Raw genomic sequence first — 24,867 nt, forward strand, 5'->3', positions numbered from 1 at the left:
CTTGGTGCATACCATATGGATATTTGTTGTCAGTCCGTACATTCTGTGGGGCCTTTCCAGTATGAATTGCCAATTTTGTGAACTTCACTGCTGCCATTTGGGTATGAGTGTATTTATTGTGTCAGTAAATATTTGTGAAAGCTAAAACTGGTTTTCTCATCTAGGCTATATTAATTTTGAAATATGTTATTCTATGTGACTATGTAGGCTTTCTTGGCATATTAAGAGATCAGATTCTTGTTGGGTCTTCATCTGTATCAAACTGTCATCTCCACACAATATTTCCATGGTCCACCTGGCTGCAATCATCAAGTGAGAAAAGCTAAGCCGCTCTCGCCAATAATTGAGTCAAACCATGAATGACGAAACCTTTATACACAGTGAAAATATGAAAACGCATTCACTAAGGTAATGCACAGGCATTAAATTGTTGCTGCTGCCTCCTGGCACAAGAAGAGTTGCAACACTTCCATTGGTAAATACTGTTGAGAAACAATATCATCATCAGCCAATTCAATCATTAAATGATGTGGCCTCTTCGAGTCATGGCATCTGAATCAGCTGGCAATGGGTAATAATTTTTAACAATATATTGTTTCTCTCTTTGAGAGAAAGAGAAACAATATATTGTTAAATATTATTACCCATTCTCTCTTTCTCTCTTTGAGAGAAAGAGAAACAATATATTGTTAAATATTATTACCCATTGCCAGCTGATTCAGATGCTGTTGTTTCTTGATATCTAATAAAACTGGATTCCAAGTTTTACTTGGCAGGTATCCATTATCACATTGCAACCACTAGTGTGTAATTGTATAGCATCCTGTGTTGCTTTATCAGGCAGTGCTCAGCCACAATAGACTTGTCAGCTTGTAACAATTGCATACAGCGATGATGATCAACACAACTGTCATTGGTGGTATGAATAGTTTGGCAAATGTAGATTTTACAGCATTCATGTGGTATTTTGTAAACACCAGGGTTCCTCAAACCTATATCGTCTTTAACAGATCCAATAAGTGCTCTAATCTTAGCTGGCGGACAGAATACACTTCTAATTTCATGTTTCTTCAGTGCCTTACCTATCTCGGCAGACACGTTCCCAGTGCATGGAAGAAAAGCCACAGAACAAAAAGTGTCTTCAACTGGTTTAGATAGTAGTCCAAACTCAAAAGCATGTCAAATTTGTCCTTCCACATAGCTGTTGTGGTTGAACACTTCCTTAATATGTTGCAGCTCTTGTGGTAGATTTTCGTCATCCAAGACAGCATATGCTCCTGTGACATATATCTCGGATGCTGAGAATTTACCACAAGAGTTGCAACATCTTAAGGACGTTTTTAATCACAACAGCTGTATGAAGAGACAGATTCAATGTGCTTTTGAGTTTGGACCAGTACCTAAACCAGCTGAAGAGACTTCTAGTTTTGTGGCTTTCCTTCCATATGCTTGGGAACATTTCTGCTGAGGTAAGTAGGGTGATGAAGAAACATGAAGTCAGATGTTTATTCTGTCTACCAGCTAAGATTAGAGCACTTTGTGGATATAAGTTAAGAGGAACCCCGGGGATTTACAAAATACCATGTGAATGCAGTAAAATACACATTGGCCAAACTGTTCATACCATCAATGACAGCTGTGTTGATCATCATCGCCATATGCAATTGTTACAACCTGACAAATCTGTCATGGCTGAGCACTGCCTTACAGAGGGACATAGGATGCTATACAGTGAGATACAAGTGATTGCAAATGGCTCGTATTATTGGGATTGTTTTAAAATGATCTGCAAAATCAGAACAGGTAATATAATTAACCATGATAATAGATACCTGTCAAGTAAAACAATATGAAGAAACAGCATCTGAATTGGCCAGCTATGATTAATAATTTTTATCAATATATCATTTTTCGACAGTATTCATCACTTGAGGTGCTGTAACTCTTCTTGCACCAGGGGGCGCAGCAACAATTTAACATGTGCGCATTATTTTAGTGCATGTGCTTTCATATTTTCACAGCATACAAAAGTTTTGTCATTCATGGTTTGAATCAGTTATCGGCGAGAGCGGCATAGCTTTTCTCACCTGATAATGGTGGCCAGGTGGACCATGGAAATATTGTGCGCAGATGACAGTTTGGCCTGGCTGAAGACCCAACAAGAATTTGATAAATTATTCTATGATTTTTATCCTTTACAAAGCATATTTGTACTTTGCAACCAGTTTGAAGAAACGTGTTGCAGATTGATAAGTTTTACTTGTTTTAATATCCACTATTAAATATGTTAATGCATCTGAACAAAACAATTTGTAAGTAGCAAATATTTTTTACAGGTTCATTTGGGGGAAGAACGCAAACCTACGGTAACGGATGAAGAAGAATCAGGATCAAGCACTTCCTCTTGTGATGAGCCAGTGGGAGGACCTCCACTGGATAATAGTGACACAGACAGTGCTGCTTCTCCAACAGGTTGGTCTCAAGCAGGTTTTCAGTATGCAATACATACAGTATGTAATACAGAATATTGATCTAGGATGAGGGAACAAAAAGAGATATTGTTAATGATCACTGTGCAGTTACCAGAGGCATACAAATGTGAAGTGTCCTAAAGATAAGAAGTAAAGGAGTATAAAAAATAAAGAGCATAATTATTTTCCTAGATACGTGTAGAGTTATTCGTGGGTAAAACATATAAACTTAAGAGTCCTCCATGTCCAGTATGTTTTGTTGGTATTCTCTGAACTTATATTGTACCAGAATCCCCCCTCAGTGCTTAAATAAATATACCCAGTGTTTGAGTCTTAGTTGCAAGTCATTGTGTATAATCCAGTCTTTCTCTTCGAACAAGTTTTTTATCATCAGATACTTTTGGTACTTCATAATATTTTTACTTGATTTACAAGCCTTATGCCATTTCTATGTCCTAATTTTCTTTTATTGTTCCTATTTTATGGCTAACTTATGATGCTGCCAATGTTGTGTTTTCTATACTGATTTATTCTGCAAGCTGTCTTGTGATGATTGCTGGACATCATTTTTACTAACATCCATTGCAGTAACACTATTACTAAGAGTTCCAATCTGTTCGTGAATATTTTCCCTTGTCTTTGTTCTTGTTTTTATGTCAAACTGGAACATCTCTCATTTTTTATCGTCTCTCAGTACCTAATGGCCATTGATTTCAGATTGTTAGGATTAAGTTTTGAAGTAGAAGCAACTCAGTAAAGTGGAAGGAAGGCTGAGATTAGAGAACACAATTGGAGCAAAAGGCTGATGGGAGGTGTGGAGCTGGGATTAATCAGAGAAGACAAATAGATGGAAAGAACAGTTGCACATGGAATGTATTGGAGCGAAAGTTTGGCGGGGTAAATAGGGAGGGGGCAGGAGAAAAGTGTGTAAAGCAAAAGGGTAAAATGTTAAAGAATGAGAAGAAAGTAATGGAACAGTGGGAGAAAAATGTAGTGGAGATGTAATTGGAGAGAAAATAAGTGAGTTCTCGGAAATGAAACCGTAATCTAAACATGAGCTGTAAGTAAGAGCTGAAGAAAGATGTTCCAAAGTAAGGACATTCATATTTCAGTTAGCAGCAAATGGAATTCTGGTGAGTAGGGTGGTGAAATTGATAGTCTTGTTATGTTGCAGAGAACTTACTGCAGCTACTTTTTTGTACAGTATTGCAACTAGTGGAAGCATCAACACAATGACTGCTTGCAGGTGAACAGAACGGTCCTATGCCCAGCAATAGTAGTGGCCAGGATGAAGGTACTGTGGAGCGGCCGAAGCAACTTTCGAGTACACCGTCATCCCCAACGCAGATGGCTGCTCCCACGGGAACTGTGACACCTGCAGCTAGCGTTGCAAACCGTTGTGATGAATCCCAACAGCAGCAACAGCAGCAACAACAACAACAACAACAACAACCACCACAGCAGCAGTCTACAGCTACTGCTACTGCATCCACGCCAGCCCCTACAAAGGAGGATTATGACAGTTCTGCCACCGTATGTGTTATTTGAAGTTCTGAGATCCTTAAACAAGCCATTACATTACTTCCAATCTCACGCAAAGTCTGTTGATAATTAATAAAAAGTATCAGGACTTACTTTCTTAGTAGTTGTTGTAAGAAACAAAGGCTATACTAGTTATTGTCAACTTGCATTTTCACATTCAAAGAGATGCTGAGTAATTGTGTACGCACTCATTCACATACGTGTTTTAAAACACCCTTACATAGTGTTTGAGGCATATTGGGTGAGTGTGAAATTCTTATTGAAAAATGACCCACAGTTTTGAGATATATATATATATATATATATATATATATATATATATATATATATATATTATTTCTGCAGTTCTCTGCATACCGTAACCAAACAGCTGCAGAGACATCTTTTGTTTAAGTGAAAGGAAGATCTCTGAACATTATTTTTTATTTATTTGCTTTTTGAATAACTTCTTTATCAGCTCACGAACCACAGACAATGTGCAGTGCCTGGGAATGTTATCTGATGATTTGTCCCTTATTTAGATTTCTTTTTTGTATCAATATGTTATCTTCCACAGTTTAGTGTATGAATTATACTCTTTTGCAGCATTACGTGTAGAGTACCACATTTACAATAGACTATGGTTGTTATTTTTTTGATTTCCGTTTCAGGAGACAGCAGATGAAGGTCAAGGAGGAGCAGACACGGAGGCAGGGGCTAATAACCGACAGTCCCCTGGCAAGAGTTTCGTACTCCAACAGCAACCGCCACAACCGACAGTAACACCTTCACAGATGCCACCTGTGTCGCAACAGCAACTGCAAGTACCAGCTGCAGTAGAAAATGGTCCTACCTCTCCATCACCTGTGAGATCTGTGAAGGATCTGATGCTGGGTATGATCGAAATACAACTTGCAAAAAGCAATGGTGGCAGCAGTAATTCATGTGCTCCTACGGGCTCGGTCGGCGGGACACCGACAATTTCCTCGATCCTCGGCGGTGGAGAGTTGCGACAACAATTGCCCGTCCAGCAACACGGGCCACCTGCACCACCTCCAGTGGTGGCAGCCTCATCGCCCGGCCCAGAGGTATCTTTTGTGCGCGAGTACCCTCGACCACAGTTGGCTACCCTCTCGGTGGTCAGTGCACATCCGCAGCAAGTGCAGCCACATCAGCATCATCTGGTGCCGCCTCCACCACATGGCCATAGCCTGCCCCACCAACATGGACATCCACCGCCACCAGCACAGCAGCTGCTGCAGCACTCGCAAGCCACCATCACCCCTGTCGACATACCGAAGGAGGGTCTTGTTGTTGTCCAGGTAATGCTAGTAACTTAAATATGTACTGGTAATGACTTCCTTGTTATTTAGAGTTTATATTGTATGTGATAGAAAAAAGTAAGGAAATTGGAGGCTAGAGCAACATTTGGGGAATTTTGACAGAAATTATGAAACTTGTTGAAGTTAAATTGTCACTATTTTATTCTATTGTTGACTTTACTGTGACACACACTTCCAACAAAAACAGCCAGTAGTTTTACCTATATATTTTCTGCTGTATTACTTTTGTGTATACTGTCCTTCAACACAAACACATTTTTTTCCACTAGTTAACCAGCTTAGTGATTCCTCCAACAGCCAGTTGCGCACATACCGCATTATCCTGGAGTTAGTTACCACTTGAGGCTTGCTTTGTGGGTCCAAACAAGTGAACATCACATGGGGTAAATCAGTTGGGAGGTGAAGTGGCTCAATTGAATATGGTGGAGACTAGTTTGTTTATGCTGATGTGTGCTGTGAGTAGACTACCAGTATCGTTTCTTGCAGTATCCGCTTTTCACATCGAATGGACTCTGTTTTCGTGAAGAAGATCAATAAAGAACACACCTTTTGAAGTCTGAGAGATGGTTAAAACTTTCCCTGCTGATAGATGATTACTGGCATTGTCCAGAATGAAGAACCCTCTTACCTATTTCTCCACGCAATACTCATTCTATTCCTCTCTGGTGAAACATAGCTGACCAATGTGTCATTGCAGGTTAAAAATCATTTTGTAAACTCCTTTTTTTCCTTGGCATACTACTCACATTATGTTGACAGATCTTCAGGCATACTTTCCTCTGTGACTAACCGAAGAGTCTTGGGACCCAATTTATTGAGACTATGTGATATCACTGATATTTTCTGAGAATGGATTGTATGTTCCCATCACATATAAACTTCGATGCGATCTCAAGAGCAGTAAAGCACAAGTTGTTGTCCACTAGATTACAACTGACAACTTTGTTGTCATTAGTGGCACACTTAAGACATGATGATTGTGTGTAGTTTTCTTATAACATCTCAACCATTGCCAAATTTTTTGTTCCATTAAAAACTTGCACCCTTGGAAATACTTGGTAGCCAATATAAGGTGCTTCCCCCCATCAAGACACATGTAGTAAAATGTTGCATTTAATTGCAGAGACTTGTAATTTCAACAGGTACAGCAGGCAATGCGGGAGCGTCCTGAACCAGAGCCTGTAACACTAGACCTGAGCCTGAAGAAGCCACGGGAGTGCAGTCCGAGTCCATTGACGTCTGCATCATCGGTGTCATCTCGAGGTCCTTCACCTGCTCCTCATTCTCCCTATCACTTACCACCTCCCCCTGCCCATAGCAAACACCCAATGGTACCACACCATACACCAGCGCAGGCTGCAGCAGTTTACCGTGCGGCTCCTGACCAGTACTATCAGCATCAGGTATTGAGCTGCTCTTTTGCTGTACTGATTATAAGACACTTTGTTGATAACTGATACAAAACTAAATATGGTATGATCTTCAGAAGTAATATATTGTGATCTGGTGTCCACTAATGCTGGAAGATATTTACTGGCACATTTTAAGAAATAGTGGATGGTAAAGGTAAGAGGAGAGTGCAATGGTTGGTGCAGCGATATCAGAAATTTGCGTACTGGAAAGGAGGAAGGGATTTAATTTTGGAGATTACTGTAAATTAGTTTTGGTGATTTGTGTGGTGGAGACAGAATTTAAATATCTCATGTTATACATAACTACTCCTTGAACAAGATTTTATGAACTTTTGATATAGGTTTTATTTCTGTTCCGATGTGGATGGGTTAAGTTACCCACCACAAATTGTGTCACGAAATTGTAACCTTGGATAGTTGATGCCAGTAGGAACCAAAGTTACTAATGTCGTGTAGATCGACAACCACAATTATTAAACTACGGAAACTTGGTGCTACACGCTTCAATTGGCTGCAGGATTGCCCTGTTGCGGATACTCTGGACAACGCATGACTGTGGATGCTTTGCCAGCCGGAGATTGCGATGTATCCAAGGCAGCCCACATGCTCGGTGGTAGCATGCCAGCCTTCCATTCTGGGGGCTTGGGAGCAAATCTGCTGGGATCCCGACACATCTATTGTAGTTTCATGATAAGAAGTACTGGGAGCAAGCCCGTCAACAGCTTTTAGTTCGTGTACAGAAAGTTTTCTACAAATTGTGTTGGCCCTGAAAAGGGCCTTTTTTGTAGCTAGGACAATTGTTTACTTAAAGCAGGTGCTCGAACTGGCGACCCTCTAACGCGACGCAAGCTTGGTAACATCGAACGGTGTTTTGCCCTGATTTGATTGGCGGCATTATGAATGCAATTCATTAATTCCTTGTAGTTTCTAGGTGGTTCACGACCGTGTGAGTGAATTAGAACCTTGAAGAATCCCCACAGGAAAAAGTCTGGTGGCATGAGGCCTGGTGATTGCAGGGGCCATGTCCTATGAGCATATCTGCAAATTATCTGACCATCGAAGATTGCATTTAAATATCTGTGCAAAGCACGACTGTTATGTACCAGTATCCCATCATGCTGCAACCACGTGCGTAGCCGTATGTTCAGGGGAACATCTTCCAGCAGGCCGGATAGAGTTTCTTGCAAAAAGTGAAGGTAATTTGCCCTGTAAGTCAAGGAGGTAGATGGACCTGCCCAATCAGATGGTCACCCACTATGCCTGCCCAAATCTTGAACGAAAATCATTCCTGGTGTTCGTGGACGTATGCGATGTTAGGATTTCCCCTTGCCCATTAATGAACTTTTGAGTGTTGTAAAGGCCATCACAATGGAAGGTGCACTCATTGGTCAACAACACAATGGCGGGGAAGTCGGGATCTCGTGCAACACGTTGCAGAAAGCACCAGCAAAACCCTAGTCTGTGTTCATAGTCCGCCACAGGATTTAGGTCTTAGACAGGGTGGAAACTAAATGGATGCTGGCCATCATCCCTCAAAACCTCCCAGACTAACTGTTGAGTGACCTACATGTCACATCCAACTGCTTGAGTACTTGTCATAGGTGCTTCCTCGAAGTGCTCGAGAACAGTCTCTTCAAATGCAGCATCCTGTTGTTTGAGGTCTTCCAGCATCACCGTGATATCCCGCTAACAAGCCTGTTTTGCCAAGGTGCCGGTGAATTGCGTAAACGTTTGCGGGTGTGGGTGACGTCTTGCTGAGTCCATTCCTCATACAACTGTCAAGCTTCATGCGCATTACCATCGGTTAGTCCATAGACAAAAACCATATGTCATTGTTCTTCAAACGAATACTGTGCCACCATGCTTACTTTATGACTAAATCATAGGTGATGTGTGTGCACTCTAAAGCGAAGCTTACATTTGCATGCCTCTGACATGAAGTGGAAAGAACCAGCAAGTCCTATTTGACACATGTGCATATCACTTTGGGGCAATGATGGGGACGTTTGTATGTGTGAAATGACAACCATAGCGCTGCCTGTCAACTGACAAGCGACAACATGATGATCCCATGGCAAATCAGAGTGCGGGGCGCCAAGTATCTGTAGTTTAAAAATGGTGCATTGTCAACAGGGTTAAAATTTCATGACACAATTTTTCTCCACCCTTAGTGTGTGTGTGTGTGTGTGTGTGTGTGTGTGTGTGTGTGTGTGTGTGTGTGTTTGGACTATACACACCACTTTATTAAAAAAAGCCTTTCCCTTTTTCACTTGTTCATACAAAATAAGGTTTGTATGAACAAGTGAAAAGGGAAGCGCTTTTTTAATAAAGTGCTGTGTATAGTCCAAATAATAGTTTTTATCGTCATTGATATTTGTGGAGAGAGGTAATAAGTCATTTATTTGAAGTTAGATAGAGAATTCAGTGTGGCAGAGAGAAATGGGAAATTTTGAAGTACGTGATTTGTGTAAATAAACATCGACAAATTTTTTATTGATGAAAGTGCTTGTATACAGTGTGTCATTTATGTTTTCATTACAGAATGTCAGAAACTGTCTTGTTAAAGATGACATCAGAATAATGCGCTCCCATTTTCCATTCACATTCTAATAGGCTGTTATGGATACTCTGGAATGCTCGGTGTAGAATGTCTCCGGGAATGGCAGTGATTTTGCCTTCAATCATCTGTTTCAGTTCCTGGATAGTAGTAGAATGTGTGCAGTACGCCTTGTTTGTAAGATGTCCCCACAGGAAGGAATCATATTCACTAAGATCAGGGGATCTCATAGGCCACAGAATGTCACCTTTACATGAAATGATGTGCCTTCCAAATAATTGTCATACAGCTTCTATTGATTGTCAAGCACTGTGGGATGTGGCTCTGTCCTGCTGAAACCATGTTCTTGATGTTAAGACCATGCAGTCTCAGTGTAAAGAACGTTTCAAGCGTATGACTATACTAAGTAGATGTTACTGTTTTTGCAGTGCCATCTTCCCATTCAAAGAAATACAGGCATGACATGATACAGCAAACCTTTCTGTAACCTCGGTACTATGTAATAGGTGCTTATGGAACACTCAGTGTTTTTTTTTCCTGTGCCCAGTAATGGAAATTTCTGTTTAACATATCTCTTTCTGTGGAAGTGGCTTCTGTCTAACATCTGTATGTTGTTAAAAAAACTGGTATTCTCATTGATTTTAGACAAACTTGTTTGCTAACACCCTGTGCAACGCAGGGCCTCGTGGATTTGTTTGCTGCACAATCTGTAACTTTAATTCTTACAGCATTATGTCCATACTTCATAGCCCACTCCCTATTGCATATGCGTGTTGTTGAACACTGTGATGAGAGCTTCTCTCGATGGAAACTCAAAGAGCTAGAATGTTCTCTGGGATACATACCAAAATGCCTTCTTTAATTTCTTCAAAATTACACACCCACATTGTAATTGAATGAGAAGATGGGACACGTCCCAGATGTCCTAACTGGTAATTCTGTTGAAATACCCTTTGTGTAGCAGTCAAACTACCACACTGCTTGTAACATGCTCTCACAGCAGTAGCATGTTTCACACCCATGCAGAGTTGCATGATTACTACATGGCAACATGATCACAACCAATACACATCGATTCTGAACAACTGCCAGCACAACAGTGTTGACAACACTAATGTTCAAAATTTCCATTTTCTCTGTGCCACACTGTATTACGTAAACAATGAAGCTTCCATGCAAGATATTATAGTAACTTTGTAATAAACAGTCAACAAAAGCTAGGTATTTAAAATAGTCAGACCGTAAATCCTGACATAATAATGACAGCATTATGTGCGTGTGACACTTTCTCTCCATTCAAATCGGCAAATAATTATGGGACACCCAATGGTTACTGTGCCACATTTTGCATTGTTGAGTTGAGTTAAATGAAATTACATTACTGTACCAAACTGCTGTGTTTAAATAACTAGCCATGCGGAGTGGTCATTTGGTTTGAGGTGCCATGTCACGGATTGCATGGCCCCTCCCACCGGAGGTTGGAGTCCCCCTTAGGGCATGGGTGTCTGTGTTGTTGTGTTGTTCTTAGGATAAATTAGTTTAAGTTAGGTTAAGTAGCATGTAAGTCTAGGGACCGATGACCTCAGCAGTTTGGTCCCTTAAGAATTCACACGCATTTGAACATTTAAATAACTAATTGAAATAAAACAACAATGTAAGGAAAAGCTAGATTGCTACTTACTGTAAAGATGACTTGTTTAGTTGCAGACAAGCACAATTAAGAGATCTAACATTAGCTTTTGGCCACAGCCTTTTGTCAGAAAAAGAAAGAGAAACACACACCATTCATTCACACAAGGGAGCGCACCTCACATGGACTTTACCATCAACTCTGGCAGCTTGGAAAGGGGAAGGGGAAAAATTGAAATAAAACTGATAATTAAATAATAATAATAATAATAATAATAATAATAATAATAAACATATGCTTACATTAGGCTTTATTGGACATACATTCAAACAATAGGTGAAAAGCTAAAGAACATCGAGATTTTAGTGTATCTTTACTAATAAATGGTTGCAGAATTGAGTCAGTTGATTTCATTCTTGTATTGCCTTCATATATCCCTTTTGACTTTGGGTCATAGATGTATTTTCTAATGACCTTTAATTAGTTTGTTACCTGCAAACCCCCCCCCCCCCCCCCCCCTCCTCCACACACACACACACACACACACACACACACACACACACACCAGGAAAAGAAACTGATCATCTGACTGAAAAATATTGAGTCAGTCAGCTGTTGAATATGCGGGTCACTATCCTTACCTTACAGGTCAGATATTTTTTGTGTTCACTTGCTAAAACAGATGAACTAATGTATGCACCATATTCTCAAAACTTCAGAAAAGTGTCACTGCAATTACACATGGAGACATGTTAACAGAAGCTTCATTTTTGATGATCATCATGTTGCACGACATATTATCTTTCAACAAGCATACATTATCAGCTTAATGTTTTTGGTTTTTAGGTGCAGGTAGTATCAACAGAATCCCGCAATGTTACTAACAAGTCACCATCAGTGTATGTGTCCACTGTGCCACATAGCAGTGACAGCCGTGGCCCTACACCACATCTTGTCATGAACCAACAGACAAGGCCGTCTCCGCAACAGAATAAGGTAACCAAGGTGCGTGTGATTCAGTTTACTTAAAAAAAAAAAAGAAAACAGAAATTCATTGTACACAGTAGTATGATGGTCAAGTATCCCAACAAAGGAAAAGAATGTATAAAATAGGCACAAGGCAACCACTCACGTACAGCAGATAGACGCATGGAGAATGGTAACACATGACAGAAAATGGCATTCATACTGCCTTCCAAGCACTAGCTCTTTTTCTAGTAATAGTATACACATTCACGTACGTGATCACACAGTCGCCTAAATGCGCACTCTTGTGACCACGGAAATGTCTGTTTGGGTGTCAGTGTAGTTCTGTGCATGAATGTGTGTACTATTACTAGAAAAAGAGCTAGTTCTCAAAGGCTAGTGAGAAAGCTGTTTTGTGTCGTGTGTTACTGTGCTCCAAGCAGCAATCCACTATAAGTGAATGGTTGTCTTCCCCTTATTTTACATATTGCCCCACCCAGGCATTTCCATTATTGTTAAAGAAAAGAAATATATGAAAATAATTCAAGGGACAGCAATGTATTATGTTTAATGTGCCTGAGCTCACCACATTTTATATCAAATAAGGCTCTCCATTTTACTGTAACATTTCTCCCTTACTCTTCTTGCTTACCATTTCCAAAGCTTGTCCATTCATTGTTCTCCTTCCTAAGTGCATATCTTAAGTTTCTTTGTGACTTCAAGTAAAGCTGGCAATATTAGTCTGTGATGGTCAGAATTCATAAACTGTCCATAACTCTCAGAATTTTAACTCCAGTATAGATTTTTCATTTACTTGGTTTTTGTTCAGAACAATTGCTCTAGAAATGTACGATTACTTGAATATTGTAACTGTAAAATTTTTGTAGAGTTCTTGCATTGTTTCTATGTTTACACTTCCATTGTGATTTTAAGTACTAAATTTTAATTGTGAAGATTATCATCACAGCCTAGTCAAAGTTAAATGTCACACAAGGAAATATACCATTCAGAAGTTGTAGAAACTGTTCTCTGTTGCTCAGGTTGTTGCTCCCACTCTATATTATCTCGACTCCATGTACTTATGCTGTGGATGAATTTTAAGTTTGATTTGTTACCTCTTATTTATTGACAGCCACAGTTGACATTTGTGACTTTCAGGTTTCTTTGTATCATATCTTTCCTTTTTAAATTCCTTTCTCTCTTGTGTTACTGTTTTACTTGGAATCCAGATATGGGGTATTTCACATAATTTTCCAGGCTAGAACCATACTCTCTGACTTTGATTTGTGAGAGTTGACAAAATGCTTTTGGGAGCTGCATAAATATATTGAAAATTTGATATGGTAACAAGTTGTTCTTTAACATGTAGGTGAATAACATGTCTTTTTTTCCATTTGCACTTGCATTTGCAGATTTATCTGTAAATCACTAATAAATTTACTAGCAATTTTTCATGCACAGGTGACAATGCCATCCCCTAAACTACCACCGACGGTACCAGCTAAAGGCGGTTCAATCACCCACGGCACCCCGGTACCTGTGTCAACACCTGGACAACGATATGATGGGGGTGGACTGTTAAGACAAATTACACCACCCCAGCAACCGCCTCCTGCTCCACATAAGGAGGGTGGTTCTATCACTCAAGGCACACCAGTTCATCACCACCCACATCATGACCGACGCACTCCGTCATCTTACGCTGACTACTACAAACGGGCTTCACCTAGTGGTGGTGCATATGGGCCCCCTACGTATCAAGCAGCACCAGGGTTTGCATATCCACGACCTGCCTACGCAACCGAGCAGCAAATGAGTTCACGGCAAATCATTATTAATGACTATTTCACATCTCAGCAGATGCAAAACCCACAGAGGCGTGCTCCTGATGGATATGCAACTGGGACCCCAACCACTGCGGGAGTGTATGGAGAAGCAAGGTTACCAGTACCACCTTCTGGTGAACGACCTCCTCCCAATGCAACACCACCACCTGCTCCACGCCAGGGTGTGATACAGAGGCATGGAGCAGCAGTGAGGTATCCACCTGGTCATGAGGCACTGTCATCACTGGTTGATGTTGCCGTGCAACAGCCTAGCCTGCCAGTGCCAAAGGAGGAACGTGAGCCACCGTCGCGTCATGAAGGTCTTGGAAAGGCAGTGGTGGAGCACGAGAGAGAGCAACGGGCTCGCTACGAGCACCGCCAGATGCAAATCCAGCAACAGCACCAAGTCCGCCAGCCACAGCAGCAGCAGCAATCACACCAGCAGCAGCCACCAGTACCACCACCACCACCACAGCAGCAGCAGCAGCCACAACAACAACAACAACAACAACAACCACAACAACAACAACACCAGCATCAGCATCAACACCAACACCAACACCAGCAGCAGCAACGACACATGCCTAGCTACCGTGATCAGCATCATCCAGAACCTGCTCGCATACTTGTTAGTGGTTACTCACGAGATGTGCCATCTCATCCCCACCAACACCAGCCACATGTGCACCACCACCAGCAACAGCAACAGGCACAGCATCACCACCAACAGCAGCAGCAGCAACAACAACAACAACCACCACAGCTGTTACAGCAGCAGCAGCAGCAACAACAACAACATCAGCATCAGCAGCAGCAGCACCACCACCACCTCCACCATCACCACCAACAACCACCAGCACCACCACCACCGCAGCAGCAGCAGCAGCAGCAGCAGCAGCAGCAACAACAACAACAACAGCAGCAGCAGCAGCAGCAGCAGCAGCAACAACAGCAGCAGCCGCAACAGCAACAGCCTCACCAACAGCAGCAGAGGCGACAACAAGGTAAGGAAAAACAAATAGCTCCATAAATGTTGTAGGAATGTTCATAAATGATGTTTAAGCTACTAATTTCCATAATTTAAATTTAACTATGTTTTTAATTTCAGTTTAACTATGTATCCTCAGAAACCATAACATAAACATTGATGCTAATTACAACTTCTTGCTCAGGTGGTGACCAAGGTCGGTCACGGACACCTTCAGGGGGCTCGGACTCTCAGTCTTCTACACTGACAGCTGCAAGTCTGATTGATGCCATTATCACACATCAGATAAACCAGAGTTCTACAGACAATGGTCCTAACTCTGGCCCTCCTGGTCAGGGCCCTACAAGACCTGGAGACCGTCTCTTCCAGGTATGTTGATACATGGATAAAGCAATTATATCACTCTCCTAATGAAATTATCCTTATGCTCTGATTAAAATCTTAGATTCTCATTTTGCAATTGAGTAGTAAACAATAGACAAGGTTTTTCTTATAAGAAATGTTAAAAGAAAAGAAAAAATTCCCTGAGGTTTATGCTTGTGTGCTGCTCCATGACTCTGCTGTCAATACCTTTATTCTTGGCTTTTGTGTAACTTCTGTGCTTTTTTCCAGTAAATGTGTTTTTTCGTATCCAGGGTGTAATTATAAAGTTAATAAAATGTTTTCTTGCCTTTAAAATAATATTTTTCATCAGGTTATGGGCCCAGTACACGTGCAAAGGCAAACAACATAGTTTAATTAAAACAATATTTGAAATGAGCCTATGTCTGTAAAGAAACATGGTTGCTAACGGCAATTATAAGGTCAGCATTGATAAGCTTGAAGGACCTGAGGACTGGGCCAAATGGAAATGGCATATTTCTATGGTGCTGCGTTCATATGGATTAGAAGATATTATTAACGGTACGCGTGAATATGTAGAGTTGCCGCAAGATGCGACAAGTGCACAAAAAGAAGCGTATGTGGAATGGCACAAGGACGACGCAAAGGCAGCAAGTCTTATAGCAAGTGCTCTAAGTAAACCTGTTGCAGAACTCGTCTTAACGTGCAAGAATGCTAAAGAAATCTGGGACAAATTACGCGCCCGATTTGAACGTAGCAGTATTCAGTGTTAGAATATGTTGATTGAAACATTTTTCCTTGTTAAACGTGATGAATCGGAAGATATTAGTGCACATATGGCCAAACTGCAAAAGTTATTTGTGGACCTGAACGATGAATTAGCAAAACATGAAGAAAATACGCTATCTGAAAGAATCTTAAATGGTTGAATTTTGTGTACACTGGGAAAAGACTACGACAATTTTAAGAATCTCTGGGATACGATACCGACAGAAAAGCAAAGCTTGTATTTATTAATTGAAAAACTCTGTACTATTGAACTGCATGAACAAGACATTAATGGAAGTGCAGCTTTCGTCGTTTCTAAAACAAGAAAATGGCAAACAAGTAATCAGCAAGAAAAGATGACGAAGTCACAACTAAAACAGAAGTTTCCGTGTAATATATGCAAACAATTAGGTCACTGGGCAGCAGAGCGTCCACAGAACACTCGTGACAGCAATAAAAGAAAAGAGAAGATGCGAGAAAGTGAACACACTGCATTTACTTCATACGCTATGGGTGTGTGTACCAGTTATCACAGTGACCTAAATAAATGGTATTGCGACAGTGGTGCTGCAAATCATATCACTCCCAACAAACAGTATTTTGTTTCGTATAGTGAATTTGATGCTCCTCAAGTAATTTCATTGGGAAAACAAGATGTCGAAATGTGTACGTATGGTCAAGGAACAGTTTACATCCAAATTGCATGAAACAATAAATGGTACAATGCTAGAATGGACAAGATTTTGTACGTCCCTGATGCAAGTGCTAATCTGTTCTCTGTGAGAGCCATTGCCTGCAGAGGCTACAGTACTAATTTTAGTTACAATAATGTCTGTGTTCGAAAACAAGTCAACGGCAATATTATTATGACAGGTTATGTGAAAAATGGACTTTATGTGTTGAACATGCGTGTTGTTAGAAATGCAAAAATGAATCATGTGAACTTGATGACTTCAACCAAAACATTGCAAGTGTACCATGAAAGGTTTGGTCATCAAAATAAACAACATGTGAAGAATATTTTAAAGGAATGAACATTAATGTGAAAGATGCCAAGAGTGAATTTTGTGATGGCTGTGCGGTTGGAAAGATGCATAGGCTGCCATTCAAAACACGAACAATACGCTCTACCAGTACTGGTGAATTAATCCACGTGGATGTCAATGGACCAATGAGCACGAAATCTTTTAGAGGTAAGAATTATTATGTATGTTTCAAAGACAATTTTAGTAAATTTTGTCGAATTTTCTTTTTGAGACACAAAAGTGAAGTGTGTACTTTGCTTAAGCAGTTTTAAAATGAAGCACGAACTAATGGACATGTTGTCAAACAATTTAGATGTGATGGTGGCAAAGAATTTAACAATAAGAACGTCAGTGAACTGGTTGCAGACAGGGGAATAGAGCTTCTGATTCCTCCTCCTTACACTCCTGAACAAAATGGTGTGGCTGAACGGGAAAATAGGACCATTGTTGAAGCTGCCCGGTCAATGCTAAATCAGAGTAAATTACCTAAAGGGTTGTGGGCAGAGACATGTAACACAGCAGTCTACCTAATAAATCATACTGGAAAATCTTCAGTTGAAAATAAATCGACCAGTAGGATGACTTGATCATCTCAGAATTTTTGGCACAGGCTGCTATGTTCACATTAACAAACAATTCCATTCCAAGTTTGATGATAAGGCAGTTTTTGGATGACTTGTTGGATATGTTAATGACAAGGATGGGTTTAGAGTTTGGATTCCATCTAAAAGAAAAGTGGTGTTGAGTCACGATGTGAAATTTAAGCCAGAAATTGTTTGTGATTTACATAGTGATCATGTTGAATTTGAAGTCCCTCGGGAAGAATTTAATGATCCGAATTCATCTAAAGATGACCAACGTAAATCTCCTAGACTGTACACTTCTGGAGGAAGTCAAACGAGAAAGTCAAGAGTCGAGTGAATCTGATGAAAATAAAGAATTAACAGAATTTCTAAAAGCAGAAGCTGCTGAATCTTCTAATGAAGAGAAACAGAAGAATAAAAGACAATGACGAAAACCAACCTGGATGGAAAGTGGTGAATTTTGTATGGCAACAAAAGTTGATGCACTTGAACACAAAGATCCAAACTGTTTTTCAGAAATATTGTAGTCAAATGAGAAGGAAGAATGGATGCAAGCTATCAGTGAAGAACTTCAATCACTAAAGAAAAACAATACCTGGGTGCTGGTTGACTGTCCGAAGAATGCCACAGTATTGCAAAAACGCTGGATTCTACAGCGAAAGGTTGCAGTCAATGGAGGTACTTGCTTTAAAGCCAGATTGGTTGCAAGAGGCTGTATTCAGAAAGCAGGAATTGATTATGACAACGCCTTTAGTCCTGTGGCACGTTATGACACCATACTAACTCTGTTGTCTGTAGCTGCTTCAAAGAAAATGCTGCTAGAACAATTCGATGTAAAGACAGCTTTTTTGAATGGAATACTTGAAGATGAAGTATATATGGAACAACCAGAAGGTTTCGAAGATGGTACAGTTTGAGTGTGTTTCTTAAAAAAGAGTCTTTATGGGTTGAAGCAAGCACCATGTTGCTGGAACAAACGTTTTGTTGAGTTCATGAAGAAAGCTGGTTTTTCAAACAGTGATGCAGATCCATGCCTATTTTATCTTAGACAAAATGGAAATAGCCTTTATGTGGCAATCTACGTTGACGATGGCCCGATTGTCGGCAGTAACAAGAAAGAAATTGCTCTTTTTATGGATGTTTTACAACATGAATTCGAAGTAACAACTGGTAGCCTTGACAATTTTCTTGGCATAAAAATAAAGCAATATGAAGATGGAGCAATAATGATAAGTCAAGAGAAATACACAGAAGAAATTCTGCAAAGATTTTGAATGGCAGAATGCAATACAGTCTCAACTCCTATTGGACGCGAGGACAATAATCAAAACGAAGAAGTTTCGTCATCTGTACCCTACCGTGAAGCAATTGCTTGTCTCATGTACCTTTCAGCAGTAACTCGTCCAGACATCACTTTTGCAGTCAATAAAGCTGCTCGAGCTATGGAGAAACCAACCACTGGAGACTGGAATAGAGTAAAGCGCATTTTCCGGTATTTGAGGGACCTTAAATTTTGGAATTGTATATAATAAAAAAGAAGAGTTAAAGATTTACGCCGATGCAGATTTCGCAGGTGATAACAGGACAAGGCGCTCGACAACTGGAATTCTTGCTAAGTACTCTGGTGGTGCAGTGTCATGGACAAGTCAGTTGCAGAAAGTAGTGGCCACATCCACAACCGAGGCAGAAATAATTGCAGCTAGTGAAGGAGCGAAAGAGTTAGTTTGGTTACGTCGTCTGCTGTCAGAATTAGTGGAAATGTCGGGGCAGCCTCCAGTTCTTTACATTGATAATGCTTGTGCATTGAAGTTAGCAAAAAATCCAGAATATCATCGACGTTCTAAACATATAGAGGTCCGACATTTCTATGTTCATGAAAGATATCTGAATGGTGGGATTTTCTTGGAAAACATTGATAAACACAACCAATTGGTAGATATTTTGACGAAACCCCCTTGAACGAGTTCGATTTTATTTTCTATGTTCAGAAATTGGCATGCAAGAGAAAAAGCAATAATTTCATGATTTTTTTTTCTTTTGGAGGATGTGTTAAAAGAAAAGAAAAAATTCCTTGAGGTTTATGCTTATGTGCTGCTCCATGACTCTGCTGTCAATACCTTTATTCTTGGGTGTTGTGTAACTTCTGTGCTTTTTTCCAGTAAATGTGTTTTTTCGTATCCAGGGTGTAATTATAAAGTTAATAAAATGTTTTCTTGCCTTTAAAATAATAATTTTCATTGAGAAAGATTAGTAAAATGATAATGAGTTGAAGAGAGGAACGAGTAGAAGAGAGGGAGAATGGTGTCTCCCTGGGACAGAACGGGTGGTGTGCCCATAAACGACAAGCAGCACTTTCACTTGAGACTCAGTTCAGCACAGTTCTGCTTTATTGGAGAGTGCATTTTATGTGCTTATTTTGTGCGTTTGCCTATGGTGTTATGTGTGAACATTGAAAAGTTGCAGTCTGCGGTTATAAAGTTGTGTTAGGACTTCTAGTTACTTGTATTTAAATGAGAAGAAGGAAAAAGGCTCACATGTTAATTCCATTGTCCAAACCTAGTTACAAATTACAGAGAAAATAAAGGTAAACATTTTCTTAGACTTATAAAAACAGAGTAGAATTTTTAAATTTGGTGTGAGCAGTGCCTTCAAAAATATGGAGCTCTGAAATTATTTTGTGTGTGACTCATGTTTCACAGAATCAAAAAATATGAAGTACAGGATGGAAAAACAGCAATATGGAAAGGATAGATTTCTTTCTACTCGCCACATAGAAGAGATGTTGAGTCTCAGACAGGCACAATAAAAAAGAACACTAGAAATATTTTCAGGTTTTGAGCAAAGCCTTTCTTCAAAAACAGAATGCTCACACATACACGGAACAACTACTACTCTCTCTCCTTGTGTGTGTGTGTGTGTGTGTGTGTGTGTGTGATCTACTTCTGGAGGAGGACTTTACCTGAAAGCTGAAAATGTTTTTAACGCCAACACCCCTGCCCTGTCCTATGATGTTCTAAACTTGCTAAGAAACAGAAAACGAAAGTTCACATAATGTTACAGAAACACCAGTTGATAAATATTAGGGGAATATGGTATGATAATGTGCATACTCTTAAAAACTGAGTTCCTCAAAGAATACAGAAGTTATTTGAAGCATGGATTGTTGTCATTTCTGTTGGAAACAAACTCAGAAATTTACTGAAGGATCTCAAATCACATATAGAGTTAACAAACATGGTGTGGAAGGAATTGGGACCTATTGAAAGATGAAAAAGAATGCGTAGGTGTGCTGATTTTACATGTAGTTTAATCCCAGATCAATAACTTGTGGCTGAAACTTGATGATAGTGTTAATTTGAAGGAATATACTCCAGACTTTCGTAGAAAGAAACATGCAAATCATGCTCGTCTACTCCATAATTGGATTCAACCTGTTGCAGTATATGTAAGTCGCAACACGACGTCTGGTGGCATTGTCTCACAGACACTGATTAAAGTGATTATCCAGCTTGAATAAGCCAGAATAAGAATTGGTGTTTTCACTTCTGTTGACTGTCACTCAATAAGAAGGTATGGTGATGTTTAGGAACTGATGACATAGAAAATAGCTTGTTCTGTGCAAATTACAATTGATGAAATGTAATGTCGTGTGGCTAGGGCTTCCTATTGGGTAGACCAGTCACCTGGTGCAAGTATTTTTGGGTGACACCACTTCGGTGATGTTTGCATCAATTGGAATGAAATGATGATGATGATGATGATGATGAAGAAGACAACACGACACCCAGTCCCTGAGTGGAGAAAATCTCCGACCCAGCCGGGAATCGATCCCCGTCCCCTTTGCATGCCATTCCATCTTGCTGACCACTCAGGTGTCGAGGTGGAAATTTACAATTGATGAGGCCATAGGGTTATGGACATTTTCAGGCACCATTCATATAATAAAGTGTGTAAGAAATAATTTTCGCAATACAGTAAATGTTCTTTTTAACAATGAGAGTGTCAGCTTAATTTCTATCAATGAATTTTACAACAGAACAGTTTCCCTGAATTCACTAGATTGAAAGATTTCCGCAACTTAACATGAACTCGCTTGCATTCGACACTGTTTCAATGTATGAACATAAGATTGGCTCTGTAGCTAATAGCACAACATTCTTGAGGAGGAAAAGAGCTGTTGGATTAGATGGTAATGAGTCAACAAAATCTAAGCTGAGTGTTCATTATATAAAGTCCTCAAAAATGTGAAAATCTGCCGAGAAACTATCTAAACTAGCTGGCCAATATGTTCACCGAGGTAAGTTAATTACACCCACACATTTTTCATTTCATTATATAAATTTCTGTTCACAAATGAATGAGTTCATGTCGTGTGTTGCAGTTGCTATAGTAAGATGTGCTTCCTAGTGTTACAAGCAGAACAACCGACATCTGAAAGCAGAGCTGAAATTCATTATCGTAAAATCGTGAACACTTAAATGGGCAAGCCAAGTGGAGAAACTAATGTAAATGTACCATAGTAAAAAACAGAGAGAAGAGGGATAAAAGACGGAAGAGAGGAATGTGTGTAATTTTTTTAATTTTTTTTTATTTTATTTTATTTATTTATTTATTTATTTTTTTTTTTTTTTTTTTGTGGGGGGTGGGGGTACTCACATTTCTCTACAGTTCACGGAATAGCTCTTAATGTCAGATTTTAGTGACACGTATTGCGTCTGTAATGTTCCAAATATACAGGTTAAGGCACAGATTGTACATGTTTGTTTAAATTGTTTTTACTACTATACTGCTTATAAATGTTATTGCTGCCTTCCATGATATGGGCAGAATTTTGTCTACTAACAATTTAAAAATAAATAATTTAATTGTTTGCTTTACAAGGAAACATATAATTAAATGAAAACTCTTTCTGACATTCTGCAGGGCTTTAGGGACCCAGTACCACCACCACCTCCACACGAGACAAATGGGAAAGCGTCACCTCTGAAAGCTTCAGCCGCTCATAGTCCAATGCCACCTTCTTCAGAACCGGTGACATCGGGGAAGGCTATTACGCTAGGGGAGCACATAGATTCCATTATAAACAAAGACTTTAGTCAGCCAGCGACACCAAGTGCGCAGAATCAATCGCAACAACATCAACCGCAACATCAGCCACAGCAGCAGCAACAACAGCAACACCACCAGCAACACCAGCAGCAGCAGCAACAACAACAACAACAACAACAACAACAGCAACAGCAGCAGCAACAGCAACAACAACAGCAACAACAGAGGCTGTACCAGCAGCAGGAGGCTGCAGAGCACAGTTGGAAGCTGCGTCATGCCTTACAGCCAGAGCCCGCAAAGGATGAGAGGCAGATAATACGTGTGGCAGCAAAATCCCCAGACGGATGGCAGCAGCGCTACTACGAGAAGCCTCCCCACCTTTCTCCCCTTGACTACGTGAAAAACCGCATTGTCGAGGTGATGCGAACATCAGAGGATGAAAAGGGCCGTGACCGTGAAAGTCCCGGTGAAATGGTGATAGATGAGAAAGTTGCGGTTCAGCCTCCTCGTTCGCCAACGCCGACAGCAGCTGCAACGTTTGCCCCTCCCACGTCGAGTACATACGTATACCCTTTCTCTGCACTGAATGTGTTGTCTCCCAATCCTGCAGGCCAGAGTCCTGCTGTAGGACGAAGGTCTGCACCCAGCTCTCCAGCCCCTCCCCCTGCAGATGGATCTGCTCCGCGTGCGGCAGAGCCTGCGCCTCTGCTCTCGGATCAGTATGATCCACTGTCTGATGAAGACTGATTTGTTTTGTCGGTACCGCTCACGTTACACTGGCAGGTTGAAAAACTAAATGCCTTTGCTTTTATGTTTCAACTTTTCCATTTGACAATAGCTCTGAGAAGTGTCTCAGGTTTGTGTATGTGCATTAATGGAGATATTATTTTTGTGGTATGGAAGTTGCAAGGTAGGGGTACTATGTTTAAACTATTAAGTAGACACTTTTTGTAAATTTGGTTGTTTCAAACTGGTTTTCACCCCTCTCTCTTTGGTTTGCTATATTTGTTGTCTGTATTTGTAAGTGGATGTTGAAGTTACTGTAACTTGTAAATTTGACATTACACTTTGATTTAAAATGGAATGACTGTAACCAATATTGGTTACTTTTGTATCTTTAAAATTCTACTGGTAAATGGTACTTGACAGTTCTAAAGAATACTGACTGTTTGAAAACGACTTAATAATAAGTGATGTACGAAGACTGTAACACAAGTGGTTTGAGAGCTTTGAAATTGTGAAATGATTTATATACTTTTCCCCAATGTGTGCGCATGCTTTTGCCTTTGTGTGTGTGTGTGTGTGTGTGTGTGTGTGTGTGTGTGTAGGGAGAGAGGGAGAGAAAAGATGAAAGAGAAGAAAATGCAGGAAAATGAAATAAGTGAAGTGAAGAGAAATACTCAGGTTTATGTTCTTTGACTAACAAGTGTGAACATAATTACACTAAGAATGTAATGTTGAAGATGCAAAAATTTAATGCAAACGCTGTGTGTTTTGAAGGCTAAACTGTTCTACTTCGTAATATAATGACTGACGTATTTCAGTTGTAAATTCAGCTCTGTTAAGTGAAGCCTTTGCGAGGAAGCGCAGTGAAATAAATATGAATTTAAAGCAGTGACAACGTTGATTGTTTATGTTGAATTATTGACTGCATACTACATTGGTACGGGGCATATGCATTCTCATCTGCAGCGCTTGGGTTGAGGAAACGAGTGTTTCATTACCCCCTACATTCATTTTTTTTAAAATAATGGTGTCCAGCTTAATGGTATCATTGGGATTGTAAGAAATCCCAACGGAAACAGAATCGTCTTAACGTAGTAACAATATTGTAGCACTCTTTGATGTATTGAAAAAATTGTTATTTTTGTTGAAAATAAAAATCACGTCTCGATAGAAGACTGGAAGTCTCAAAGTGCGTGAAGTACCTCACCTTTTATGTGTTCCACTCAATTATTTTTCTTTTTAGATCTTTAGACCTTTTAATTAGGAGTGTATTGCAATATATTTATACTCGTAACTCTTATTTTTTTTATCAGCAACATTTGTATAAATACCTCGGTTATCGCGGAATATACCACAGATAGAATCCTTTAATATTTCAGTATTAGAAGGTTTTATTGTGCCATATTTTATGGACTATAAGACACACTTGTTTCTTTGAAAAATTGCCCCCAAAATTCAGGTGCATCTTATACTTCAAATTAATACAAAAATATCCAGTGCTTGATTTAAAATTCTTACCAGCCTCAAAAATGGCCATATATTTGATGCTGCACGAAACTTATCTCTATCTGGCATAATTAGATCAACTGGCAGCAGCAGTGCACTGATGCAACGAATATGAGTTTGAGATTTGAGTCTTGTCTTTATCTACGATAATTG

At 39.9% G+C, this 24,867-nt stretch overlaps 1 protein-coding gene across 1 annotated transcript in view; it reads left to right on the top strand.

Moving 5' to 3' along the window:
* The window catches only part of LOC124545193 (nuclear receptor corepressor 1-like), a 266,373-nt gene extending 241,992 nt beyond the window's left edge, over positions 1-24,381 (top strand). Inside the window, exons 13-20 of the mRNA XM_047124058.1 lie at positions 2,337-2,472; positions 3,718-4,004; positions 4,664-5,314; positions 6,478-6,738; positions 11,781-11,939; positions 13,362-14,730; positions 14,899-15,083; positions 22,357-24,381. Of these exons, the coding sequence (XP_046980014.1) occupies positions 2,337-2,472; positions 3,718-4,004; positions 4,664-5,314; positions 6,478-6,738; positions 11,781-11,939; positions 13,362-14,730; positions 14,899-15,083; positions 22,357-23,229 (3,921 nt within the window). The 3' untranslated portion in view covers positions 23,230-24,381. The remainder of the gene's footprint in view (positions 1-2,336; positions 2,473-3,717; positions 4,005-4,663; positions 5,315-6,477; positions 6,739-11,780; positions 11,940-13,361; positions 14,731-14,898; positions 15,084-22,356) is intronic.
* The last annotated feature ends 486 nt before the right edge of the window (positions 24,382-24,867 follow it).

Source organism: Schistocerca americana, chromosome 8, assembly GCF_021461395.2.
Source record: "Schistocerca americana isolate TAMUIC-IGC-003095 chromosome 8, iqSchAmer2.1, whole genome shotgun sequence".
NCBI lineage: Eukaryota > Metazoa > Arthropoda > Insecta > Orthoptera > Acrididae > Schistocerca > Schistocerca americana.